This window comes from Amborella trichopoda, chromosome 5 (genome assembly GCF_054954075.1).
Source record: "Amborella trichopoda isolate Santa Cruz 75 chromosome 5, AtrichopodaSantaCruz75HAP2 v2.0, whole genome shotgun sequence".
Classification (NCBI taxonomy): domain Eukaryota; kingdom Viridiplantae; phylum Streptophyta; class Magnoliopsida; order Amborellales; family Amborellaceae; genus Amborella; species Amborella trichopoda.
In genome coordinates this window covers 11829316-11852979 of record NC_142340.1, presented here as the reverse complement: position 1 = coordinate 11852979, position 23664 = coordinate 11829316, and the positions used below count along the sequence as shown (strand labels likewise).

Here is a 23664-nt window from a genome sequence, read left to right as displayed (position 1 = left end):
TCGTAACTCCCTAGTGCTAAGAAGAACATGTGCTTATAGTTTATGCTCCTAAACTGCATAATCTGCATGCATCATATCTAAATAATCAAAGTAAAGCGCACATTCAAATAGTGTCAACAAATGTGGTTTCAATATTGAAATTTTTTTTGATAGCTTTAAAATATATTTTCATCTTTAATTATAAAACTTAAAACTTAAAAAATAGTGTACATCGAATATATCTATGAAAGCTTTAAAATTTTGAAAATTGACTGTCTAAAAATGCGTTACAAGATGCATTATTTTCAAAACTTGAAATTAATTTTTTTTTGTATGTTAATGTATCTCGATGTCGAGATGATCAATTGGAAGATATTTGAGTATTAAAACAACCTCTTCTAGTGAAATTTTTTTTTATGTAAGCTCTAATTTGATAAACTTTTTTTCTATCTAAATTACCATCTACTGCATGCATCATATTCAGGCCCTTTGGTCAAAGGGCCTTAGATGTGGGCTTGTAGTCCATTGGCCCACATTGACCTCGTTCTTCGCCTTTCTGAGTCTCGTCTTCTCTTCACGGTTATTTACATTTTCGTGAGTTAGCAGCACCAGTATTCTCACTCCTTGCAACTTCTTATAGGGTTTCAAACGAGGCTTATAGAGCTATGTCTTTTAAAACCCTAGCTCGAGCCGGTTCCTCTTTGATATATCGGTTCTTCAGAGAACCCTCTAATCACCATCTTCTTCCCCTTTCATCAGGTCGCTCCAATTTTCTTAATACAAAACCTGAAGAACCCAGTAAGTTTGATGGGATCTCATCCCTTTCTGGAACTCTTTTTCTTTCAAAGAGAGTGCCATTAGAGCCAGAATCCGTAAACATTGATGGATTTTCTTCGCATCGGGAAACTTTGTCCCTTTCAAAGAGAGCGCAATTAGAATCGCTTCTCTGCGACATTCCTCAGGAACATGGGGGTCTGGAACTTCCCTCCGGAGTTGAGATTGATGGGTTTTCTTCTCCCTGTGGGATCCCTTCTCTGGAATTCTTTTTACAAGATGGTAAGTAATCATTTACTGTAAATTTTTTGTAACAAAAAAAAATCTTATTCTTCAATTTTTTTTTTTTTGGTATTCATTTGTTTTTTCTTCATTTCCCCATCAATGTTTTCCCTGCTGAATCAATCTGAGAATCATGGTCGATGTTGTATTATTGTGTGGTGTTGTGGAAGTGGGTCGTTCTTGATGTTTGTTCGTTAATTTTTTTTCATGTTTTTAAACCTTATTTACATTCTTTTATTATAGTGGGAAAACAATTAAAAAAAGAAGAAGAAAGAGTTATCTCTTTAAATATGGTGATGCAAGAAAGTGAAATGATAGTTTTTTTTTCTCCCTGGAAGATTATACAGTTTGATATGTTGTAATGGCCAGGTTTCTGCTGTCTCCTCTATTATTTGGTGTTGCATTAAGCATGGGATTGGATTCACTTATTTATGTATTTTCTCAAACACAGTTAAGTGCATGACAAGTTCCACATATTTAATAGAAGGGATTTATCGGTACCCTATAGACAAATTGCCTGATAGCCTTGACTATTTTGAATTTCTTGACAACAGTCCAATATTAGTTGATATTACTTATTTTTATACAATGATGTGTGCTTATATGCAACTTTGTGCTCTTTTTTTGGGCGAGTCAATGGGGAGAGGGCCCCTACCCTTGGTAGGAATTGAGCCTAGGACGTAGCGTTGCAAATCGTCAAGCTCTAACCCAATTAAGGGCGGCATATTTTTCCTAACTTTGTGCACTTTAAATTATAGGCGTAACTATTTCAAAATTATGACTTGAAATGTTAAAATCTATTGTTCTATGGTGCTCTTTTTTGTGTGATTGAACATTCTGCGATTAGTATGAAGTCCTGGGTGGGTGGTCGGGTTCCTCTCTAGCAGTGGGTTCTTGTCATCTTTATAAGGAAGCTAAAGAGTTTGCCGTTAATCTGGCAAATTCGTGATTTTTACACTGAATTAGAGGTATGGAGTTTGATTATGTAGATTCTATTGTCTAAGGCTGGTTATAAGCATGTATCCAGACTCTGTAGATTGTAAAATAAACAAAAGAGGTGGAAAATAAATTAAACCTTGGCCATCTCACTGGGGTGGTTGTATGACAGCCAAGGGGATTTCCTATTGGTAGACTTGTGAAACATGCATTTGAAATTCACCTCTGTAGGCAAAGCCTAAGTTCGTCCTACTATTTACAAACAACCTTTATGGCTATCTCGCGCGGTTGATTTTGCATTTGAACTTTGAACTAGTAATAGTAGATTTCATTACACTTGTGAGAAATTCTACCAAAAACTTGATATAATTCAAATTCTTTAGTTGGATGGCATCCGCTTGTAGAGATTTTGATTTCACTCTTTTATTTTAGGTGGATGGTTGACGTGAGAGGGATCCTTTTAGTTTTTTTTTTTTTTTTTGGTACAAGTCTTTTAGTTTCATTATATGCCCCATTGATACTGCTCACGTAATTGAAAAGAAAAAAGAGAATCTTAATGCTTTGAATTGTTAGAGGAAGTTGCTGAATAATGGGAAATTGAATGTTAAATTGTGAGGTAGTTGAAAAGTTAGTACTGGAGGAAGTGTTAGCATTGTATTGTTCCCATTCTATTGAGCACCAAGAAGCCAACAACAACTGGACTGGTTGGCTCTTTTGTAATACCTATATGATTCTGTGGTCACAATTAGAGATACTTCAAGGGCTTCCATGAATGGGTTAAGGCCAGAGATAGAGTACATTGGAATGGGCTCTCAAAGGATGTAGTGCATTGATTTTGAGGAGACCAATGATTACGAACCTTCTGAGAAAGATGGAAATGGCTCAATTTGTGGATTACATAGTTTTAGTGTGGACTGGATGTCATGATCATTATTCAGGTCTAATCATAGTAATTATAATATGGAATAGAAAGGGGTTTGGGATATATATATATATATATATATATATATATATATATATATATATATATATATATATATATATATATATATATATATATATATATATATATATATATATGGAAAAAGCTGGGGTTAGCCCACTAGCTCATATGAACATATGAGCTCAACGGCCTAAATTGAATCTGGGCGGATTTGACGATCACGGATGTCCGGTAGTGCTTGAATTTTATTTTATTTTCTACAAATCCAAATCACTTCAAATTTTAGGTGTGTGTTCATCAAAAATAGGTGAATCTTCAAAAATATCAAAAAATATTTTACATGAAATAAATTGACCAAAATACACCCAAAAAGTGTTCACAAAAAATAAGTGAATCTTCAAAAAATAACAAAAAAATATTTTACATGAAATGAATTGACCAAAATACCCCCAAAAAGTTTTGGGGGGTATTTTGGTCATTTGTTTCTGGAATAATTTTTTAAATATTTTTATTAGGTGCGTCTTGATGAAAAGAACTCACTCCTAAAATTTCAAGTGATTTGGATTTGTAAAAAAAAATAAAATTCAAACACTACCGGACATCCGTGATTGTCAGATCGGTCCAGATTCAATCTGGGCCGTTGGGCTCATATGTTCATATGAGCTAGTGGGCTAACTCTAGCTTTTTCTTATATATATATATATATATATATATATATATATATATATATATATATATATATATATGCGAAATTGAATAGTGTTTTGCCTCGTAACGGCTCTCGGGATTTTGCCTTAAAAACTGCAATGGACATCGCAATGGACATGCTATGTCCGTGGTGAAATCTCGTGTTTTTTTGCTTGAAAAAATCCCGCAACCATGACCGGACGGCCTTTTAGTCCACACTGTCTGAAAAAATCAGACGGCGTTGAGCCTATGGGTGAAATTACTGTTCATTTTCGCCCATAGGCATTGCATAGTCTCTTTCTATATCATCATTTTAGCCTTTTTTTCTAATTTGTTTGACCCCAAGTTTTTTTACAAGCACTCTTTTTAAACAGATGCATAGTCTATAAAATTTGAAAAACCCCTAGTAAACTGATTTCTTTAGGAGAGAAAAATTTGGTGAATGCCAACCACCCATATTAGATTTAGGTCTTTAAGAGCTCAAAGTCATTTTTCTAAAAGTTGTTCAGTTGGCATTGATATCTGTAAAACTTGGGTCAAACAAATTCCCCAAGGTCTCAGACGAACACCATTTTTTATTTCTTGAAGTGGGCAACCGGAATTTTCTTCCTCCTAATGAAGAAAACCATTTTACAGGGAGTATGTAAAGTTTGTTATAAGTGTTGAATCGTAGTTTGAAAATCACAAGCCCCTAATTGATATTTGATATTTGTCTCTGAGCACAAACGAGTGGATTTGGCAAGTTTTGCATATATCTATATACATATATATTATTATATTTTTTAATATAAAACCCATAAGAAAGGAAATATGGGATGACCCCAGGTCTAGTAATCCGAGTCTACCCAAGTTTGATAAACTCTTACCGAGTCTATTTGGGTCTTTAGAAAACTAGTGATTGAGGTCCGAGTCTGGACCAGTCAGACCTGAGACACGGCGAGCTGACTTGGACCCACTACTCTGTCCATTTCCATGCTTTGTTTTTTGGAGTTTAAACATTGTTGTGATCATGCCAAATGAAACTAAGTTTGGGATTGGTGTTAATATATATATATATATATTTGGTTGAGTTGCTGAAAATCTTGACAAAGTTTTTCACCAACCATGGAAATTCTGTCTACTTGATAAAGATCTTGCCAAGATTTGCCATCCAGGTCAAGAAATGAGGTTTAAACTTATTTGTTTTGGCAACCCTCTTATTGACTTGGGTGAATGCAATTGGGCCACATTTCTGGTGAATTGTTTGAAATATAACAATATTGAAATACTTACCCAAAATGTTTTTTGAACTTACCCGAAAAAACAATATTTCTATGATTAATGCTCTATCATAGTTGGACTGATGCTTTGGTTCATTTGTAGTTGCATCTTACTACCTAGTGATTATTGTATATTAATGAGTGCAATTTTGACTATATAATTGGTTTTCTACTATAAAATCTTTTAATCAATTGCATTAGTTTTTCCCAATGAAAAGAAAGTTATTGATATAATTTCTAGTCAGATCATACAGTTGTTGATGACTCTCTTTAAAAATATTATTCGAATTGACGAAGATATTGAAGAGAGTTTTAGTTATCTAGTTTTGTATTATTTATTATAGTATTTTAGGCACTTATAAAAATTGCTTGTTGTGCGGGTGGTACCATAGATAGCACATTGAGATCATCCATTCCTTTGAGTGGTGCAATTTAAGTAGTTAGGTTTACCACCTGAATACCATGGTTAAAAGAATTAGACTCACTCTGAACTGTGGTCCTGCTCAGAGCAAATTAGTTCAAGGAATCCTGAGTGGACTTGCTGAGTCTGGCTGACATTGGCTAGAAAATCCTGAAAAATCCTGGAAAATTCATGGGAATTTAGGAAAATGGAAAAAATAAAAATAAGAAAATATAAAATGTATATACAATATGGATAATTGAATTATGAATATAAAAAAATCATAAAATATATGCACATCAATTATATGAATTTAAATTAAAGAACATGAAAGGTACCCAAAATTTCGCAGCTGGTTCTCTAAATCTTTGTGCTTGAATAGATGCCTTCAAGCTTTGTCAAAGTATCCTCAAATGCCCGAAAATGAGATTTGAGATTCAAGTTAGAATTTAGCTGAGAGCTCTAGAAATTTTTCAGTGAATAAATAGTATGTCCAAATTACAAATTTCGATTTTAGTGGTTTTTTGTGAGAAAACCCAAAAATAGGCTTTGGAAACAATTTCCATCCAACGGTTGCAAATAAATTGCAATTTTTCAAATTTCAATCTCCTAAATTTGTGAATCTGGATTTTTTCATTCAAACCAAATCATTCAATTGACAGATCATGTGAAAGGGAGCATATAACCGAAATTTGGGTTCAATTGGATGATTTTATGAAAAGAAAGGAGGAAAATAAAGGGTCCGTTTTCTGCCTCCCTTTATATTTTTGAATAATATTTGAATTCGATGAGTTCTAATAGAATCGCTGAGTTGCTGGTGTACTCCTACGAGTTGGCATAGTAATAGCTGAGTATTTTTTTTTTTTTAGAATATGCCTGAGTATGTTAGCAGTTTATTCATCCTGAGTTGGGGTTTTACCATGCTCGGCACGGTGCCGAGCCCTACTGACTTGGCTGAGTCTGAGTTGATTCAACATACTTTCTTAATATTACACCCCCACCCACCAATCTATAGTCGAGATTAGGGCGCTAATTGGGTCTGGGTCCAGGTCGGGACTTGAGTATGAGTTACGTTCATTTTTTTTAATAATAATATTTTTACAGTTTGATCCTACAAAATTGCAATACCCCCCTTTTACTCTCAATTTACTAAATTTTTATTGAAGTTGTGGGGCAATATTTCCATGTTGAACTTCTATAATATACAAATTCACTTAGAATCTGTAAAGTCAATCATTTAAAAATCCTAATTCTCACCAACCCCCCGGCCCCCCAAAAAAAAAAAAAAAAATCTTCTCTCATCCGTTGGGCTGTGCAACTAAGGCTGGCAATGGGCCAGGCAGCCTAATGCTACTGGCGGTAGCCCTGAGAAATTAGGGCTTGAATCACAAAATATGGCATGAGGATGGGGTTGCTTTTCCCGCAAAAATATCAAACAAAGGCATTGGGGCTGGAGCAACGTATTTTATGGTGAAACCTTTGCGAGCAACAGATTCTCAATGGGGAAACAGATTCATGGTCCTCGTTAAATTTAGCGAATTTTTTTTTTTATTGTTTAGATCTCATGGTATCCCTTGTTCCTTTTTCTCTAAATCTTGTGTTGTCGTTTGAAATTTTGTTTTTTCTTTCAGAGTTGAATTGTTTTTCTCTTTTGATCGCATGATTTCTCTAGAAGCAGTTTAGATCTCAGTGTCTCTTTCAAATTTGATTATTTTCTATTTAGATCTAATCATTCTCTTAAAAGTTGACTTTCCTTTCATGTTTTTGTATTTTGATCCCATGGTATGTTTTGCTTCTCAACATAAAGTTAGAACTTTAGAGGAATTCTCTAGAATCTAAAGGTTTTAAAATTAGTAGGACTAAGATATATTATATAGAATGCAAGTGTAGTAATAATAAGAGTAGAGATGAAGAAGTAGTTAAGATTGACAATCAAGAAAGACCAAAAAGAGCGCACTTGTGATAACTTGGGCGATAATCCGGAAAATGGGAAGGTTGAGGAAGATGTTGCGTATAGAATTAGAGTTGGGTGGGCTAGGTGGAGATATACAATCGGATAGTTTTATGTGAGCGCCGCATACCAATGCAGTTGAAGGGAAAGTTTTATATGCAACCAGATAGTTTTATGTGTTCGCCACGTACCAATGAAGCTGAAGGGAAAGTTTTATAGGACAACTTTGAGACCATCTTTGCTTTATGCGGCTGCATGTTGGGCAGTCAATAAATAATATATACATAGTGTGAGTGTAGCTGAGATGAAGATGTTGAGATGGATGAGTGGCTAGACAAAAAGAGATATAATTCGAATGAATACGTTCGGGAGAACTTAGGTGTGACTCCAATAGGGGATAAGATGAGAGAAAGTAGACTTAGGTGGCCTGGCCATGTGCCGCGCAAATCCAGCCATAGTTATCAAAATCTCTTCACCGACCTCGCATTTCTGGGTTTCGAAACCTAATTTCGCGTTTCCGTTAAGGAATCTCCACGAAAACCGTTTTTCAAGACTAAGGAAATTTGATTCCTTAATTTTGGAATCTCGATTCAACACATCTTTAGAAACCACTTTTCGGAACCAAGGAAACTCGATTCCTTAATTTCGGAATCTTGATTCAACACATCTTTAGAAACCATTTACTAGAACCAAGGAAACTCGATTCCTTAATTTCGGAATCTCGATCCAACACATCTTTAGAAAGTTCAACCCATTAATTGTGGTTAGACATTCCCAAATATATCGAATCTGGATTCCAGCGAGGATTAAATCTTGATTCCACGCACTGTTGGAAAAACCGGGCGATCTAACCGTTAACGTCTCGGGTAGATCGGAACTGGCCACTTAGCCGGTTCTGGTTTTGAACGGTTTTGGTGATCAACCGGTATTTTAAAAAAATTCAAAATATATATATAAATTCCCAAAAATAAGGAATTTGGTTTGTAATGCATTTTTTAATATTCTTTAGATTATGGTACATTAATACTTTTATATTTTTCCATCTTTTTCAGAAAATTTAAAAATACCCTTAGGCACAAATTGATTCATTAAAATCCATTATTTTCATTAATTTTCAATTGCATTTGAATGTGTTTTGTTTTAATTATTCTTTATATGCTTTTCATATTTTAATAGATTTTTTTTTGTATCTTTTTTATTTTTGTCAACACTTTTTTGACCACCCGTGACTTGCCCAGTTCAAACGGTTGAATCGATCGGTTAGGCCGGTTAAATCGCTTCCGGGTCCACGTCCGGTTAACCGTTTCGGTTGGATTTTGCGAACACTGATTCCATGTCAATTGATACACCAATTCAAAGTACATAATGTCTAATGTCTATCATGGTTGTGGACTTCCTAAAGGAAATTGGAGTCGAAATCTTCCTTCAAATGCTTCTAGTGGTTGCATGGTTTCAGTATTTTACTTGGGCCATCTTGGACGGCCTTTACTTTAAATTTAATATATAACTGGCGAATACAACACATACAATTAAAAGTAAAACCATAGCGTAGACATAATCCTATTTTGTCTTTATAATAATGAAGTCACAATTTAGAAATACTTGTCTTTGGTATCTAATGCCCGTAAGTTCAATAGTCAACATAATCACTTTAAAATTTGGCAAACCTTTCAATAAAAAACATCCGATATAGGTTCTAAAGTTGTTAAGGCTCAAGATGTGCTTGTGGCTTCCTTCTTCATAAAAATGAAATTTTGATTTCTGGTAGTGGTCGTCAAACACATTCCATAGTCCATATTATTGTAAATCTCAATCTCAAATTGGCATGGATCTCTGATCCATATACTTCAGATACTTGATTCCAAATATGTTAGAAGCATGATTTAAAACAGGAACATATCTCTGTTGCACAAATGTCAGAAACTCGATTCCATAGATGTCGGAAACTTGATTCCTCATATTAATGAATCTTGACTCTTGGAGTGTCGATTCCAGGAGGATGGGAATCTCAATTCCAAGGAGGACGAAATCGCAATTCCATATGTGACGAAACTTGGATCTATTTCAGTGGAAACACAATTGTCAAAAGCTAGGGATCTCATTTCCAACGATTCCTATTGTACGAACAATGATTCCTAAGACAAGAATCTTGAAGCCGACCACGATTCTGCTATTCCGGTTCCTAAAACAATTCGAGTTCCTAGGCCTTTCCAAGAACTATAGATCTAGCACAACACCTGTTAGGAGGTGCGAGCTGGTTCAAGTGAAAGGCTCAAAAAGGAAAAAGGGTAGGCCCAAAAAGATATGGTTGGACGTAGTGAGAAAATATATGGTGACTTATGGCCTCACTGAGGGTATGGCCCTTGATAGAGCAAAATGGTAGGCTGTGATTTGTATAGCTGACCCCAAATAGTTGGGAAAAGGTTCTATTGATGATGTATGTTTTGCTTCTCGATTTGAGTGCCCAAAAAGGATCTGAGGTGGGTTGATAATAATCCTAGTTGCTAATAATGTTGTGTTTCCATATTTAAATAATCTTGGTTTGTATTAATCTTGTATGCTTATTTTTAGAAAAATATTATGCACTTAATGTTTAGATTCTTGGAGTCAATCGGCATTGGGTTTGGTCCATCTAGTCTCTCCCTGGGCCGTGCCTGGGTCGGGGGGTTTGGGGTCCATTCAGCTCTCGGTTTGGGTCTTTGTCCCCTCACATTACATTCAGCTCCGGTTCAACCTGAACCCGACCCGACCCACCCCTAATCTAGATGCCCCTGGTTTCTCCATGATGGTATCATTGCTCTTTATATATATATATATATATATATATATATATATATATATTGTGAATACCTTATAAATGGGAAACCACAAATTTTTGCTAGTGATACAAATGAGGAGAAATCTAAATGGGTAATCCTATAAACCTTCCCATTCATCTGAACAACCTTAACCTATCAGCCATTGAGTTGACTCACTTAACAACATAGATGAGTCATAGGTTAAAGTTACAAGTTCTTTTTTTTTTTCCTTATTTGAAACTAAGGAGCCTTTAGTGGGGCTCACATCCTTACCATGCTCAGATTGTGGCTACCTAGACCACTCTATTAGGGGGCGAACATCCATGCTATCTAACATCAGTCTCGACATTCGGGCTACAATTCAAGAAGGCTACTCCGGCTAAATCTTGTCCAAGGCTGTTCCTAGCGAACGCTTACATCGAAAGAGTGGCATTGACCTACAATTACAAAATTTTTAGAGTAGAGCTTAAAGAGCATTCCCTATTTCCTGGTGACTAGAACAGATCTTTGACAAACGTTATGCAATCGCCAGCTTACAAATGTATTCTTTATGTATTCGTAGAGAGGGGCAAATGAGGAATTGGATGCCCTAGCAAACAATGGCTCTGTGGGACACTTCTTTGCCATCTACAGATCCCATCTGGGGATTGTATCTTAGGGAAGTGTTTGCCCCCCCCCCCCCCCCCTTCCCAAACCTTTCTTCTCTTTCTCTTTCTTCTTCTACTCTTTATATAGTTTTTGTACATAGTTTTGAGCTGTGTCTTTCTACATTTTTGTGTAGGGAGCAATGATATGCGACCTGTAAATCTCCCTCTCTCCCCTTTCACTCCCTCCTACATCTCAATCTCCTCCCCCTCAACCTTTTCACAGTTTCGTTAAGGGAACAATTACATGTGATCTGTAATTTTCTGTAATTTTTCCTTGTCTTAATACAATATTCATAAAATATTTACTTAACCTCTATGAAATTTACTTATTTGACTCATCTAATTATTTTTAGTATTTCTCTTTAGGAAATTACCCTCAACAATTCTTGAGAGTGCTTTTTAGAATCCCAAGTCCCAAGCCCCCTACCATGGTCATTTTTTACTATCCCTTGCATAATCTGCGGAGCCTGGCAGTCCCACGTAACGTTGGGTTATGGCTGGTGATTGTTTTAAGTTGCCTCCCTCAACCTAACAGTGTTTGAACTTCTTTTTGTGTAATTGCCAAAGTTGATCATATCAACCAATTCCTAATCTGTCATGCAAGTTTAATTTCGCCGTTGAAAGTATGTAGGAGTTAGAGGTCCTTCCCTAGTCCTTCTTTTCCTTCATATTTAATGTTCATAGATGTACTAAAATATTTAGATATTTATCTTCATTGTCCCTAGGGCATGCCCCTGGTATTATCATAGGAGAGCGATGTCTGGTGGCTCCAAGTAAGCAGCCTAGAAATCTAGCTGTTGCGGAGAGGCAAACATTGAAAGTGGCGCAGTTAGCAATCTGGGATTTATCGATCATCTTTGTCAGCTATGATGTATAGGGGTCTACATGCTGAGTCCACTCTAACCAAATCATTTTGTGTGAATGATGTAACAGGCTGATGAGCATCACTTAGCCAATCATGGCAATCAATGGCGTCTCAGTTGGGATATGAGCATTTTGGAGGATATTGTAGAAGGCATCTGGACTTATGATGTCTATAGCATCTTAAATATGGTGGCTTGATTTCTCTTGCAGTCTTCCCCTGATTCCTCTTACACTCTTCCACTACTGGGGGAGGGAGGGGTCGGATGCCCTATGTTGTCTTGGTTTGGGGTGTGAATACAAATTATTAGAGTCCAAGGGTCCTGGAAATTGATATGTTTAGATGGTATCTGTAGCTTGCATCTGATGACATCCTTCCCCTTAACCTTGATTGGGACTTCTGTTGCATCAATCTGTCTCCAAAAGGATCCAATGTCTCCTCTTCATCCAAATTTATCCATGTGCTTTCTGTGTTCTTGGTCCGCCATTGCACTGTGCCCCACTTGTTCCATGTCAACTTCACACAGGCAGCTATGAGTGATGGATTCATTTGTGCTCGACGAACTGTTGTTGTCCAATGTTAAGTCAATGTTACTATAAAAAAAACTGTTGTCGATCAATGTCAATATAGACACTGGTACCAGATGCTCCTAGGATATTTGTAAATATAAAATGATGTAACTAAGAAACATATAATGTCTAAAATAAAATATTACGCATTATGGTTTGGTGTGTGTGTGTGTGTGTGTGTGTATATATATATATATATATATATATATATAGAGATGGCTTAATCAGCTGTCATGGTGGCGTGTGGTTTGTGGGTGTTAAGGTCGTGGGCTCGAATCCTACCCTTGTATCCTGGACTCACACGCTCTTCTCCTTCTCCTATATATATATATATATATATATATATATATATATATATATATATATAGGAAAAGTCTTCCAAACGCTTATAGGCGAAAATGAATAGTGATTTCGCCTACTCTCATCACCATCCAAGTTTCATTTCGCGGTCACAATTGTCCGATAGTGTTTTATTTTTCATTTTTTTTCTATAAATCGGAATGACCTGAAATTTGGAGGGTATATACATCTTACTGAGGCGCATCTAATAAAAATATAAACAAAATTATCCGTGAAACAAAATTGACCAAAATACCCCCAAAATGTTTCGGGAGTATTCTGGTCAAATTTTTTCATGTAAAATATTTTTTTTATATTTTTCGAAGATTCCCCTATTTTTGATGAATACATGATCCAAATTTCAAGTTATTCCGATTTGTAGAAAAAAAATGAAAAATGAAACACTACCCGACAATCGTGACCGCGCGATGAACTTTGGACGGTGATGGGGTAGGTGAAATCACTATTCATTTTCGCCTATAAGCGTTGCGTAGTGTTTCCATATATATATATATATATCAACATGTTGGATGCATATATTTGGGTACTATATAAGCCAGGGTTTAAAAAAATGGACCGGTACCAAAAATCGTGTCAGATCGGTGGATCGGAGAATCGGCCGAATCAGCAAGTTTCGTCTCAAGAAGTTTTAAAAAAATCACTATAAATATCTAAAAATGATGTTCTTGTAGTTTCTAAAAGAAATTAGGAATGGTGCATTATGTATTTTCATTACTTCATAAAAATAGGTGAATACTGAGACGTTTTTCTGTATGGATATTTGTATAATTATTAATTATAAATTGTTTCAATTCTTTTTTTTAAAACTGAAGTCTAGTATAAAGTTTTGATTTTTTTTGTGATTTTGGAATCCTTTTAGATAATGTTGGTTGGATTTGTAATTCTATCTTTGAATCAGTAGCAATAATCACAAATTTTCCTTTTCTCAGTTGTTAGAAAATCATATTTGGGTCTCTAGTTGTCTTTTAATGGAAAACTTAGTACAAGAGGGAAAAAGATATTTAAATAGGAGAATGTGGACCTTATCCTATCATTTCTATCTTATTTTGTGTTTCTTTAATTAAGGCATTGTTATTCTAATGTCATGTGTAGTTCTACTATCAATGATTTTTTTTTTTTTTTTTTTTCAAAGGGATAAAATTCACTCTTTTTTTATTATTTTTTTCCTTTGTCTTTTTATTTGCTCCTTTGTAGGGAAAATGAATGGCTTGTAGTGTATTTTGATTGGCAATGATTTGTTGTAGGGGTCAAACGTGCCAACCCTCCCTTTCTCTCTCTTTGCACGTAATTTTTTAGGGCTCAAAGTTTTGATGGGCAATTGCTTAAACGCTCTCTTGCTTTTCACGCATATTGTCCCACATCAACTATTTTAATAAGTGTGACGCTCTATAAAGAGCTTAAGGCCCATGGATTTTATTGCTCATGCTTGAGCAGGACGCATGTTTAGCATGCAGTTGGGGTCAATTATTGCTTGTGGGGCATGTTTATTAAAATATTTTTTAGACATCTCAAAATAAAAAAAAAATTTGTTTCAAAAATTGAAAGAAAAATATGACGTTCAAAGACGTTTGATGATGTCAGAATCGGTTCCATGACGTCAGATCAGGTCTGTGACGTCATGACATGTGATTCTCTATAGTGACACAGCCAGATCTCATTTTATTCGTGGATCCAGGACGGCTCTGACAATACCCAATCCAAATTGGGCGAATTCGAATTGCTACAACGTTTTTTTGAACCTTGTAGAATCTCTTACTCAGCCTGTGCCATCAGCTACAGGCAACTAGCAGACTGACGAGGCCAAGACCTCTTAGGCAACTGAGCTCGTTCAATTGAAAAGTGAATTATCTAGATTCAAAAAAACCCTGGAAAAGATCAGAGTCCTGGATATTCTCCCTTCAAGATCTTATGTCAAAGATGTCCTCGGGGATATTGAACCCTCACCATCGGGTTTCAAATTCCCCTAATTTGAGAACAATTTCAATGGGAAAGGTGACCCCAAGAATCACAACATTGCTTACCTATTGACTGTCCCTTCATTGGAAGACAAAGCACACCAACTTAAGGCCATCTTTCAATACACACTCTCAAGACAACCACTGACATGGTTCCTCGAGGTGGATTCCAAATATTCCGATCAGACCCCTAACAAAATGTTTTGACGATTCGTCAAGTGGTATCCAGGGTAAAAACAACGACCAATGACCCTTGGGGAATTGGTTGCCACAAAACAAAACCTAGCAAATCATTCACCGATTTCACCAACCAATTAAGGAAGGCTGCATCAAAAAGTCATTGATTGCACACTCTCTAAGACCTCTAAGATCAATATGGCTATAGAAATACATCCTTTGAATGCAAACTTTACTTTAGCATAAGCACTCGACCTTTCTCTTTTGACTTAATACTTGAAATGGTTTGGTGTTATGAAAGAGCAAAAGAAAGGGCCCGAGATGAGTCACTGGTCATACTGGGGCAAGAGCCAGATGAAATCATGATGGAACAAGAACTTGACCATAGTGAAGATTCATTTGATACTGATTCTAATGAGATAATAATTGAAGAGTCTGGTGCCCATTCCAAGTCAGAACCATCTTGGCTTAGGGATACAAGGGGGGCTCACTTATGGCAAAGCCAAGTGATATCAGTTGATATGATTATTTCACATGAACACAAAGAAGTCCTAGCCGATGTCAATCTGATAAAGACTGACGGGTCATGATCCCTGCCCAAACCTGACGATCATCCAATATGGTCTTGGGGAACAGGAAGAAACCAACAAGACAATTTAATAAAATGAAGATCAAAATGATAAGTTTCCCCAATCCCATTTTGCTAAGGAATTTCAGAAACCAAGTGATGAGAATTGCTTTAGCTCGGGGTCTATAGTCCGTAAGGAAAAGGAAATCATTCCATGGGGAGCTCCTATAGAATTAGAAAAGTCCAACCCACCAAAGGAGCATATTGCCTCTACAATAAAAACTGGTGTGGATATCCTCCAAAGATCAAAACTGATTAGTGTTGGTCCCCAAAGGGAGGAATCCGTTCCAGCTGACCTAGTAAAAGTTGAGAGCATGAAGTCACAAAGAGACTAATCATCCACGCCATGGAAAAAGTACTGGATGAGCATGAGCTCACTCAAAACCCTATGGCAAGAGAGTCTAAAATACGAGACGTTAAAGATTGCCTTAGCCCAGGGTCCATGATCCAAGAGAGAATAGAAGAGAAAACTACACCACAAGTTGTTGCAATCTAACTTGCAGGAGACTCAAGACACCCTTGTCCTAGATAGTGGGGCAGGGGCATATATTCCAAACCTTGTGGCTAGGGATTCTTGAATTCATAATGATGAGAATAGTCTTAGCCTAGGTTTTGAAACTCAAGAAAAGGAGAAACATTCACGAAGAATCTCGATTCCGGTTGAAGATACCGGCTCATAAAAATTCCAAGACGTCCCTATGATACATGCCACCACAAAAGTAAAGGGCCTAATCAATCCCATCTTTCAAATACGTATAGTGGATGACCCTCAAGAGGCTCTAGTCATCTATGAGCTCAACCAAGATTCCAAGGTTGGGAATTCCCAAGACTGTAGTAATCGGGAATGCCTTAGACTCAAGACTACAAATCAAGAAGAAACAAGTGAGTGAGTAGTCCCATGTGAAGCAAATCAAAAGATGATGATCGAAGAAAATCAAGGGGAAAATATTCAAGTTAAAAAAGAAACTTTTCCCTTCAAATATTTATCAGAGAACTTGAACCTCTATAAATCTTAAGAGGCCCACTTGGGCCACCTTCACCCGACTTTGTTGCAAACCCACCTATTTGGGATGAGAAGTTGAACCTGGAAGAGTCAATTAGACCATCCTCTAAGGCCAATCAAACAATCAATACAAAAGAAGCAAAGGACCCGGATTTGACCATCCCCAAAGATTCAAGATCTCTATAGATTTACGAGAAATCAAAACTATAGAAGTTCTAAGGGGACCATTTGGACCGCTTTCACAAGATTTCCTGGATGACCTGCCTATTTGTAGAGAATCGCGTATCATGACATCACAGATCGGATTTGACGTCACGAAACCAGTTCTAATGTCATCAAACTTGTTTGAAATGTCATATTTTTCTTTTAATTTTTTAACACGTTTTTTATTTTTTTATTTTTTTATTTTGAGATGTCGAAAATATATTTTAATAAACAGGCCCCACAAGCAATAATTGACCCCAACTTCACGCTAAGCATGCGTCCTGCTCAAGCATGAGCAATAAAAGCCATCGGCCTTAAGCCCTTTATAAAGCTTCACGCTCATTAAAATGGTCGATGTGGGACAATTCTCCCACTTATTACTTTATGCGCGCAAAGAGAGAGAGCATTTATGCAATTTCCCATCAAAATTTTGAGCCCTAAAAAATTGCACACAAAGAGAGAGAAACGGAGGGTTGGCACATTGGAGCCCTACAACAAATCATTGCCTATCAAAATAAACTACAAGCCATTAATTTTCCCTACAAATGAGCAAATAAAATGACAAATGAAAAAGAAAAATAAAAAAGAATGAATTTTATCCCTTTGAACAAAAAAACAAAAAAAATCATTAATAGTAGAGCTCCACATGACCTTAGAATAACATTGCCTTAATTAAAGGAACACAAAATAAGATAGCAATGATAGGATAAGGTGCACGTTCTCTTAGTTAAATCTTTTTTTCCTCTTGTACTAAGTTTTCCATTAAAAGACAACTGAAGACCCAAATATGATTTTCTGGCGACTGAGAAAAGGAAAATTTGTGATTATTGCTCTTGATTCAAATATAGAATTATAAATCCATCCAACATATCTAAAATGATTCCAAAATTACAAAACAAAATCAAACTTTATACTAGACTTCAGTCTACAAAAAGGAACCAAAACAATTTATTATTAATAATTATATAGACATCCATACATAAAAACAATGTCGCAATATTCATCTATTTTTACAAAGTAATGATAGTGCATAATGTACCGCTCTTAATTTCTTTTAGAAACTAAAAGAACACTATTTTTAGAGATTTAATAGTGATTTTTTGAAAACATTTGGGATGAAATTTACCGATTCAGACAATTCTCCTATAAACCGATCTAACACAGTTTTTGGGGCGATCCGGGTCACCAATCCGCTTTTTTAAACCTTGATAAGCTATAATATATTGTTATCATTGTGTCAAATAGGATACTCCTATCCATATCAGTATCCTGGATTTTTAAAAATGGGAAAGTTGTATCCCCACTTTCATCTGTCTCCACATCCACATCCATAGCAGGGTATTACTGATGGGCAGAGAAAAAGGTATGGTGTGAATAATTCGATATTAGAAGATCTTAACATTTTCACCCTATAGACCAAATAGATATACTTTTTGAGGGGAATACTTAGGTTAGCCAGCCCCTTAAGTTCACTACTCTTAATGCCACCCCTTTTATTAAACCCCAAATTTTGGGGTTAGTCCTAAAACAGTGGATGAACAAGAGTAAAAAAAGGTTTTGAGCACATCTAAGCCTAGATCCAAGGTGCCCAAACACACAGCCATTGTTGCAAAAAAAAGCCTGCCTATCATCTTGGCAGCCACCCCTCCTGCTTAGGGGGCCTGACAGCCCTGCCTTGGCTGAGGTGGCCTTCCTGGGCCCCTGGGGGGGCCGCCCAGGCGGCCTAGGCAGAAATAAAGTAGTGCATTTTGGTTTCTGGTCCAAAGCTAGAAAATTATCCAACTCCATGAGTTTCTCAAGATTTGGCAAGTAATGATTGAGACTCACTAGTCTTATGCAAGTTTCTAAGAGACTCAGTTGAGTCTTGTTTGTTTTCTTTTTCTTTGTCAATGTACTCAAGACATGTCTAAGTTGGTTCTCCGTAAGCGAGATCCAAGTCATCGGAACAAGTCCAAAACCCATGATTTAGGATGGCATTCTTGATAGATGTTTTTTATTATGTTAAGGACGTGGTGATGAGCTGGCAGCAAGAATACCCGAGGCGTAGCAGCACAGACATGGTGTTTAGAGTATTTGTTTTCTCCACACTATAATTAGTGTTTCATAGTAGTAATGTTACTTTCAGTGCAATCCCTATTGGACTTTTCACTTTTAAAATTTTAAATTTTTATTTATCCGATTAAATGTTATATAAATTAGTATATTCTTATCCCAATCGTAAGTATGGACCGTGGAAACCTTCCCCATGGGATGTTATAAAGTTAAAAACTTGATGGAGCTGCTAACTGTATTATGCATCATGTAGAGATTAGGAGTGGGAAAGTATCAATCCTCGAGTTTTAGATGGTGCAGCTGTATGGCATTACTCAATCCAAAGGGAATGAGATTTTGGAAGGACTTATGGTATGCAGATTGGTCTTTAGGATTCGGTGTCATTGAGGACAAATTTCTGAAATTTTAGAAGTTGATGAAATGATCTGATAAATTTCCTGGAGATTGGGAGTGATCTTTTTTGAAATTAATTACATATTCTTAGACTTTGTATTATTTATGTACTGTTCTAACTGAGGAAGGAAACTCTTGCAAATAACTAGACGGCTATGAGAAAGAAAAATTGGTATAAAAATCTATAGAACCATGGGCTTCTACATATTTGATGTATTGTGAGTGACAAATCTTCAGTTGCAGGAAGCTTGTATTCAGGTAGTGCTCCTACTTCTGAAACTAATGTTTCCATGGCGATATGTAGTGAAAAAGCTATCACTTGTTTTCGGAAAATTATCAAAATATGAAGTATTGTAACTCATGATTGGTTTCTCCTTATGGGCATGATTAATATTCTTTGATGTGCTTTATGAACTTAAATCCAAAGAGATGGATTTGTTTTCTAAATAGTTAATCTCTTATGTACTTTTTGATAAATTTCCCCTTATTTTATCTCGCTCTCATGCATAACATAAAATGTTCTATTTCTTGTAACTAATGGTGAAATTGTAGAATGATCACTGGTTACGTATCACAGCAAAGCAGTTTAATTCTCAAATGAACAAATCTGGAGATTTTTAGATTTTTTTTGTCGTCTTTGATGTGAAAGCAATTCTTGATAGTAGTTTTACGATGCCAACTGATGTTTAATTTCTTTCCTATTTTATATCTTGGAGTTTGAGCTTGTAAAGACTCAAGAGACTATTCAACCCATTCGTATCTAGAACTCCTAATTACCCAAATGCATCCAGCGCACTCGTTCTTAGATTCAACATATTGTATGACATTCTATGTTGTGGATGTGGATGTGGATGTGGATGTGGTTGTTTCACGTGGCACCAACATGAACATATAACACAAAATAGGACTTGAGAGCATATCATATTTTTAATAATAAAATGTAGTAAAGATATCATAAAATTTGTTTCAAGAAAGGTATCTTACTGAAGAATAACTCTTGGGATATATGCTTAGTTATAGAGAGTAGGATTTTCTAGAAATATTTGCAAGTTATTATATTGGTTGCAATTAGTCTGGGTTTAGGAGTGGTTCTTCATGTTTTCACCACTGTGTTCAGATTTTGTAGCTTGTTCTCTTTTCGAGCTTAGCTTCTTATCCATGGTCCATTTTGAATCTTGTGTAATAAGTCAATTCTCCCATCATGTGCTACTTTTACTTCTATTCATTTGATTTCCTTTTTTTCTTCACACTTGAACTATTCTGCTTATCTTTCTTTTCTTTTAACAGTTGAGGGCATGTGTCCCCCAGTTACAGAGATGATATTGCTCCCAAAACGGACCTTCCAGCCAAGCAACATCAAGCGCAAGCGCACCCATGGTTACTTTGCTCGGTGGGTCCCCTTCTTGACCAATGTGCTATTTTTTTTGATAGATATATATTTAGAGATCTTTCCCTTTTTCTTCTTTTTCCTAATCAACCTTTGTGTGAATTTGGCAATTTGCAGAAAGGAGACCAAGGGTGGAAGGAGGGTCATTGCACGAAGGTTGGCAAAAGGTAGATATAGAATTACTCCTTGAGATTCATTTTTTGGATGTTCAATCTCAAGGTCATGGTTAGATTTATTTGCATCAGTTCTTCAGAATTTCCTTAGATTTTGTACTATTGGTAATTTTGTTGGGTTCTTCATGGCTCATGGCTGAATTTCGATGTATAATTCCGCCCGCCCCCCCTTCTTTCCTTTTCAATGTATAATTGCCGCTTTTGACTCTCTCTCTCTCTCTCTCTCTCTCTCTATATGTGGGTAGAGGAAGTAAATCAGTTTTTAAGGATAGATGTGCATTATTTTTGTCATTTCCAATACTCCATCAATAGTGATACTCATGCCAAGTTGGCTTTGATGGATGAAAATTATGCCCACGTTTTTGACATCCTAGCGGGGTAGGAATGGAAACCCTGACATCCTATTTGTGCTCTGCCACCCTGACCATCAACGTGTAATTTTTGCATAAAGCGGGCTTACTTCTGTTTTTTGCCAACTTCTTTACCACAAATTTTTTTTTTTTGGACGAATGTTATTTTTATTTTTTATAAAAAGGGAATTACCTATGCGGGATTACATCATCATAAACAGAAAGTGAAGGCAAAGAAGTTCCCCCCTTGGCTAACACATCAGCTAACGAGTTTGTTTCCCTAAAGATATGCACATAAGTCGATTATCTGCAACCATGTTTCAAGCTCCTAAGGTACCTTTTACTCTCTTTTGCACCATCTAATGACATTCGAAGAGTCCCATTCAACGACGCAATGAATGCCCAAATTCTTGTTGCAAAAATTCTTCGAACCATAGAAAATGGCAAACATTTCAGCATGATTTGCATTTGCATCACCTAAGGGCTCAGTATATATAAATACAATAAATACAATATGACCATTTGAATCACGAACTACTCCCACAAATTTAAAAGGGTGAGGTTTGTATACGGTGTCAACTCTATACGATTGAAACCCTATATAATTGAAGTAAGATGCACTTTATAGCTATGTTAAAAGATGCAGTTCTGGTATCTAAAAGTGAAATTTATTGCCACCTCCTAATTATGAAATTGAAAATTCCCGAAATAGTGATGATCAAGTACATGTATAAACACTTGAAAATCTGGGAAATGGATCGTCTAGACAATGTGTTAGAAGATGAATTGTTTTTAGGGCTTAAAATCCCCCCCTCCTCTTTTTTTTTTTTGCTTTGGGTGGTGGATTGGCATATCCAAACCATAGTTGTTAGAGGTGGGAACGGGATCGGTTCGGGATTTGCCGAACCACCCTATAGTGGAAGCTCTTTGGGGTTAGGATTGACGTCCTTACAATAAACATGACTAGGAGCAAGATCTTTAGGTTTATGGGGGCAAGATCTGATGTCAATAGATTTGATGGTTTGACTAGTAGGAATCTAAATTTTACTATACAAAAAAAATGAGGTTGTAAGTAGAGCTAGTACGAGCTCTCTTAGTTAAGGAATCGATGTTTAAGTGCGTCATATAACAGGGTTCCTCTTGTTCTAATATCGAGATTTTTTGAGTAAAAGAATCAAGGTCCTCAGCTAATTGGGCTTGAGGTCCGCAAGTACCATTAACCATGGATCTCTTATCTAATAGGAGAAAACCTTACAAACTATGGAATAATAATGAAAGGCGAAACCTTGAAAAAAAATAAAATCATGCACGATGGACTCAAGAGTGTGTGTTTCACATGTGGGATGCCCAAAAAAATGTGCACCAAGAACTCTCAACCGTATTAATTACTTAATAGTTTGCCTAGTTCATGGGAATCTACTATAACTGCCCTATGTTTAAATTGCAAGGATCTAATACTTTATAACCTACTTGGTGAGTTGAAGTCTAAAAAGGATTGTAGATCTTCAAGAAATATTAGTATACTTCTGATTGCCCAAACTCGGAAACACAAACGATAGATGGTAATCTAATTGGAGAAAACCATACAAACCATAGAACAATAACAAAAGGCCGAGCCTTGAAAATAAAAATAACAAACTCATGCATTGTGGACTCTTGTGTATTTCACATGTGGGAAGGTGGGACGCTTCACACCCAAAGAAAGGTGCACCAATAACTCTCAACCATGGTAATTACTACTTGTGTTAGTTGCATGACCGCCGATTAATCTTTGGATGATAGGTAGTACACTGGGGCCACTACATATATACTTAAGGTTTATAGAGAGAGCTTTGTAGATTTTAAGGAGCTTAAAGCTGGAGAGCATGTCATCTATGTGGGGCAGTAATTCCCAGTCTAATGTATTGGTATTGGCAGTTATAAATTGGTCATTCAAATGTAAATTTCTTGCTCCTGTGAGTTACTTTTCATGCTTCTTCTATCCGTTGGAACCTGATTTTGGTCAACAGGATTCATGCTAAGAGATATGAAACTTATTTTAAGGATAAAAAGGTTTTAATTGGAATTCATAGATGGGGAAAGCCTGAGGGGGCATTTGACAAAATAAATGAAAATTCATTTACTTCTACTCACTGGAATGTATGGCATGTGTTTAGGTTGCATTAATAAGAACGTAATTTCCAGAGTTGTTAATGATGACTTTTTTTGGGTGAATGTTGTTAATGATGATTGGATTCCAAAAATAGTAAATTTAGATTTTTAAAATTGTAAAATAAGTTTATTTGAAAAAATGAGTAGAAAACCGTTCGGCAAGACAGTTGGATCTTGTAAATTATGATCATTGTTCATTATGATATTTGTTGGTCACTCAAAACTCCAAAGGGCATGGATATTCTTATTTTTCATTGACAATTATTCAAGATTTTGGTTACATTTATCTAATTAGTAAAAAATTTGAGGCACTTGATATGTGCAAAAACTTTAAATTTATTGGTTGAGAACATATCAGATAAAAGAATTAAAATCCTTAGAGCTAACCAAACGATGCGAATATTGTTCTATTTTCATTGATAATTTTGTAGAGAAAGTGGGATGATAGACACAAGACCATGCTATACACACCCCATTAAAATAAACTCACTGAAAGATGTAACCGAACACTTACGGACATGGGGTACTGAATGATGAAGCATGCTAATTAATTCTCAACCTTTTGTAGTGAAGTATTGCTTACTTTTAATTTTTATATATATATATATCTTAAATCAAGTTCTTTCAAAGACTGTATAGAAAACTCTTTATGAGCAATGGCCTGGGTGTAAACCACGACTAGGTTATTTGAGAATTCCAAGCAATCCAAGTTATATGCAAAAACCAGACGATGTTCATTCACAG

General features: G+C 36.0%; 1 protein-coding gene across 2 annotated transcripts; it reads left to right on the top strand.

The window, feature by feature from the left end:
• The first annotated feature begins 461 nt into the window (after positions 1-461).
• On the top strand, positions 462-20627 carry LOC18443619 (Ribosomal protein L34). 2 transcript variants are annotated; one of them, XM_006853804.4, is made up of 3 exons: positions 462-1035; positions 20147-20249; positions 20364-20627. In XM_006853804.4, the coding sequence occupies exons 1-3, from the start codon at positions 645-647 to the stop codon at positions 20434-20436; spliced, it is 567 nt and encodes a 188-aa protein (XP_006853866.2). In that variant the 5' UTR covers positions 462-644; the 3' UTR covers positions 20437-20627. The 2 variants fall into 2 exon arrangements, with proteins under 2 accessions (XP_006853866.2, XP_011626838.2); XM_011628536.3 differs by having other exon boundaries at positions 468-1035; positions 20168-20249.
• Positions 20628-23664: the final 3037 nt, after the last annotated feature.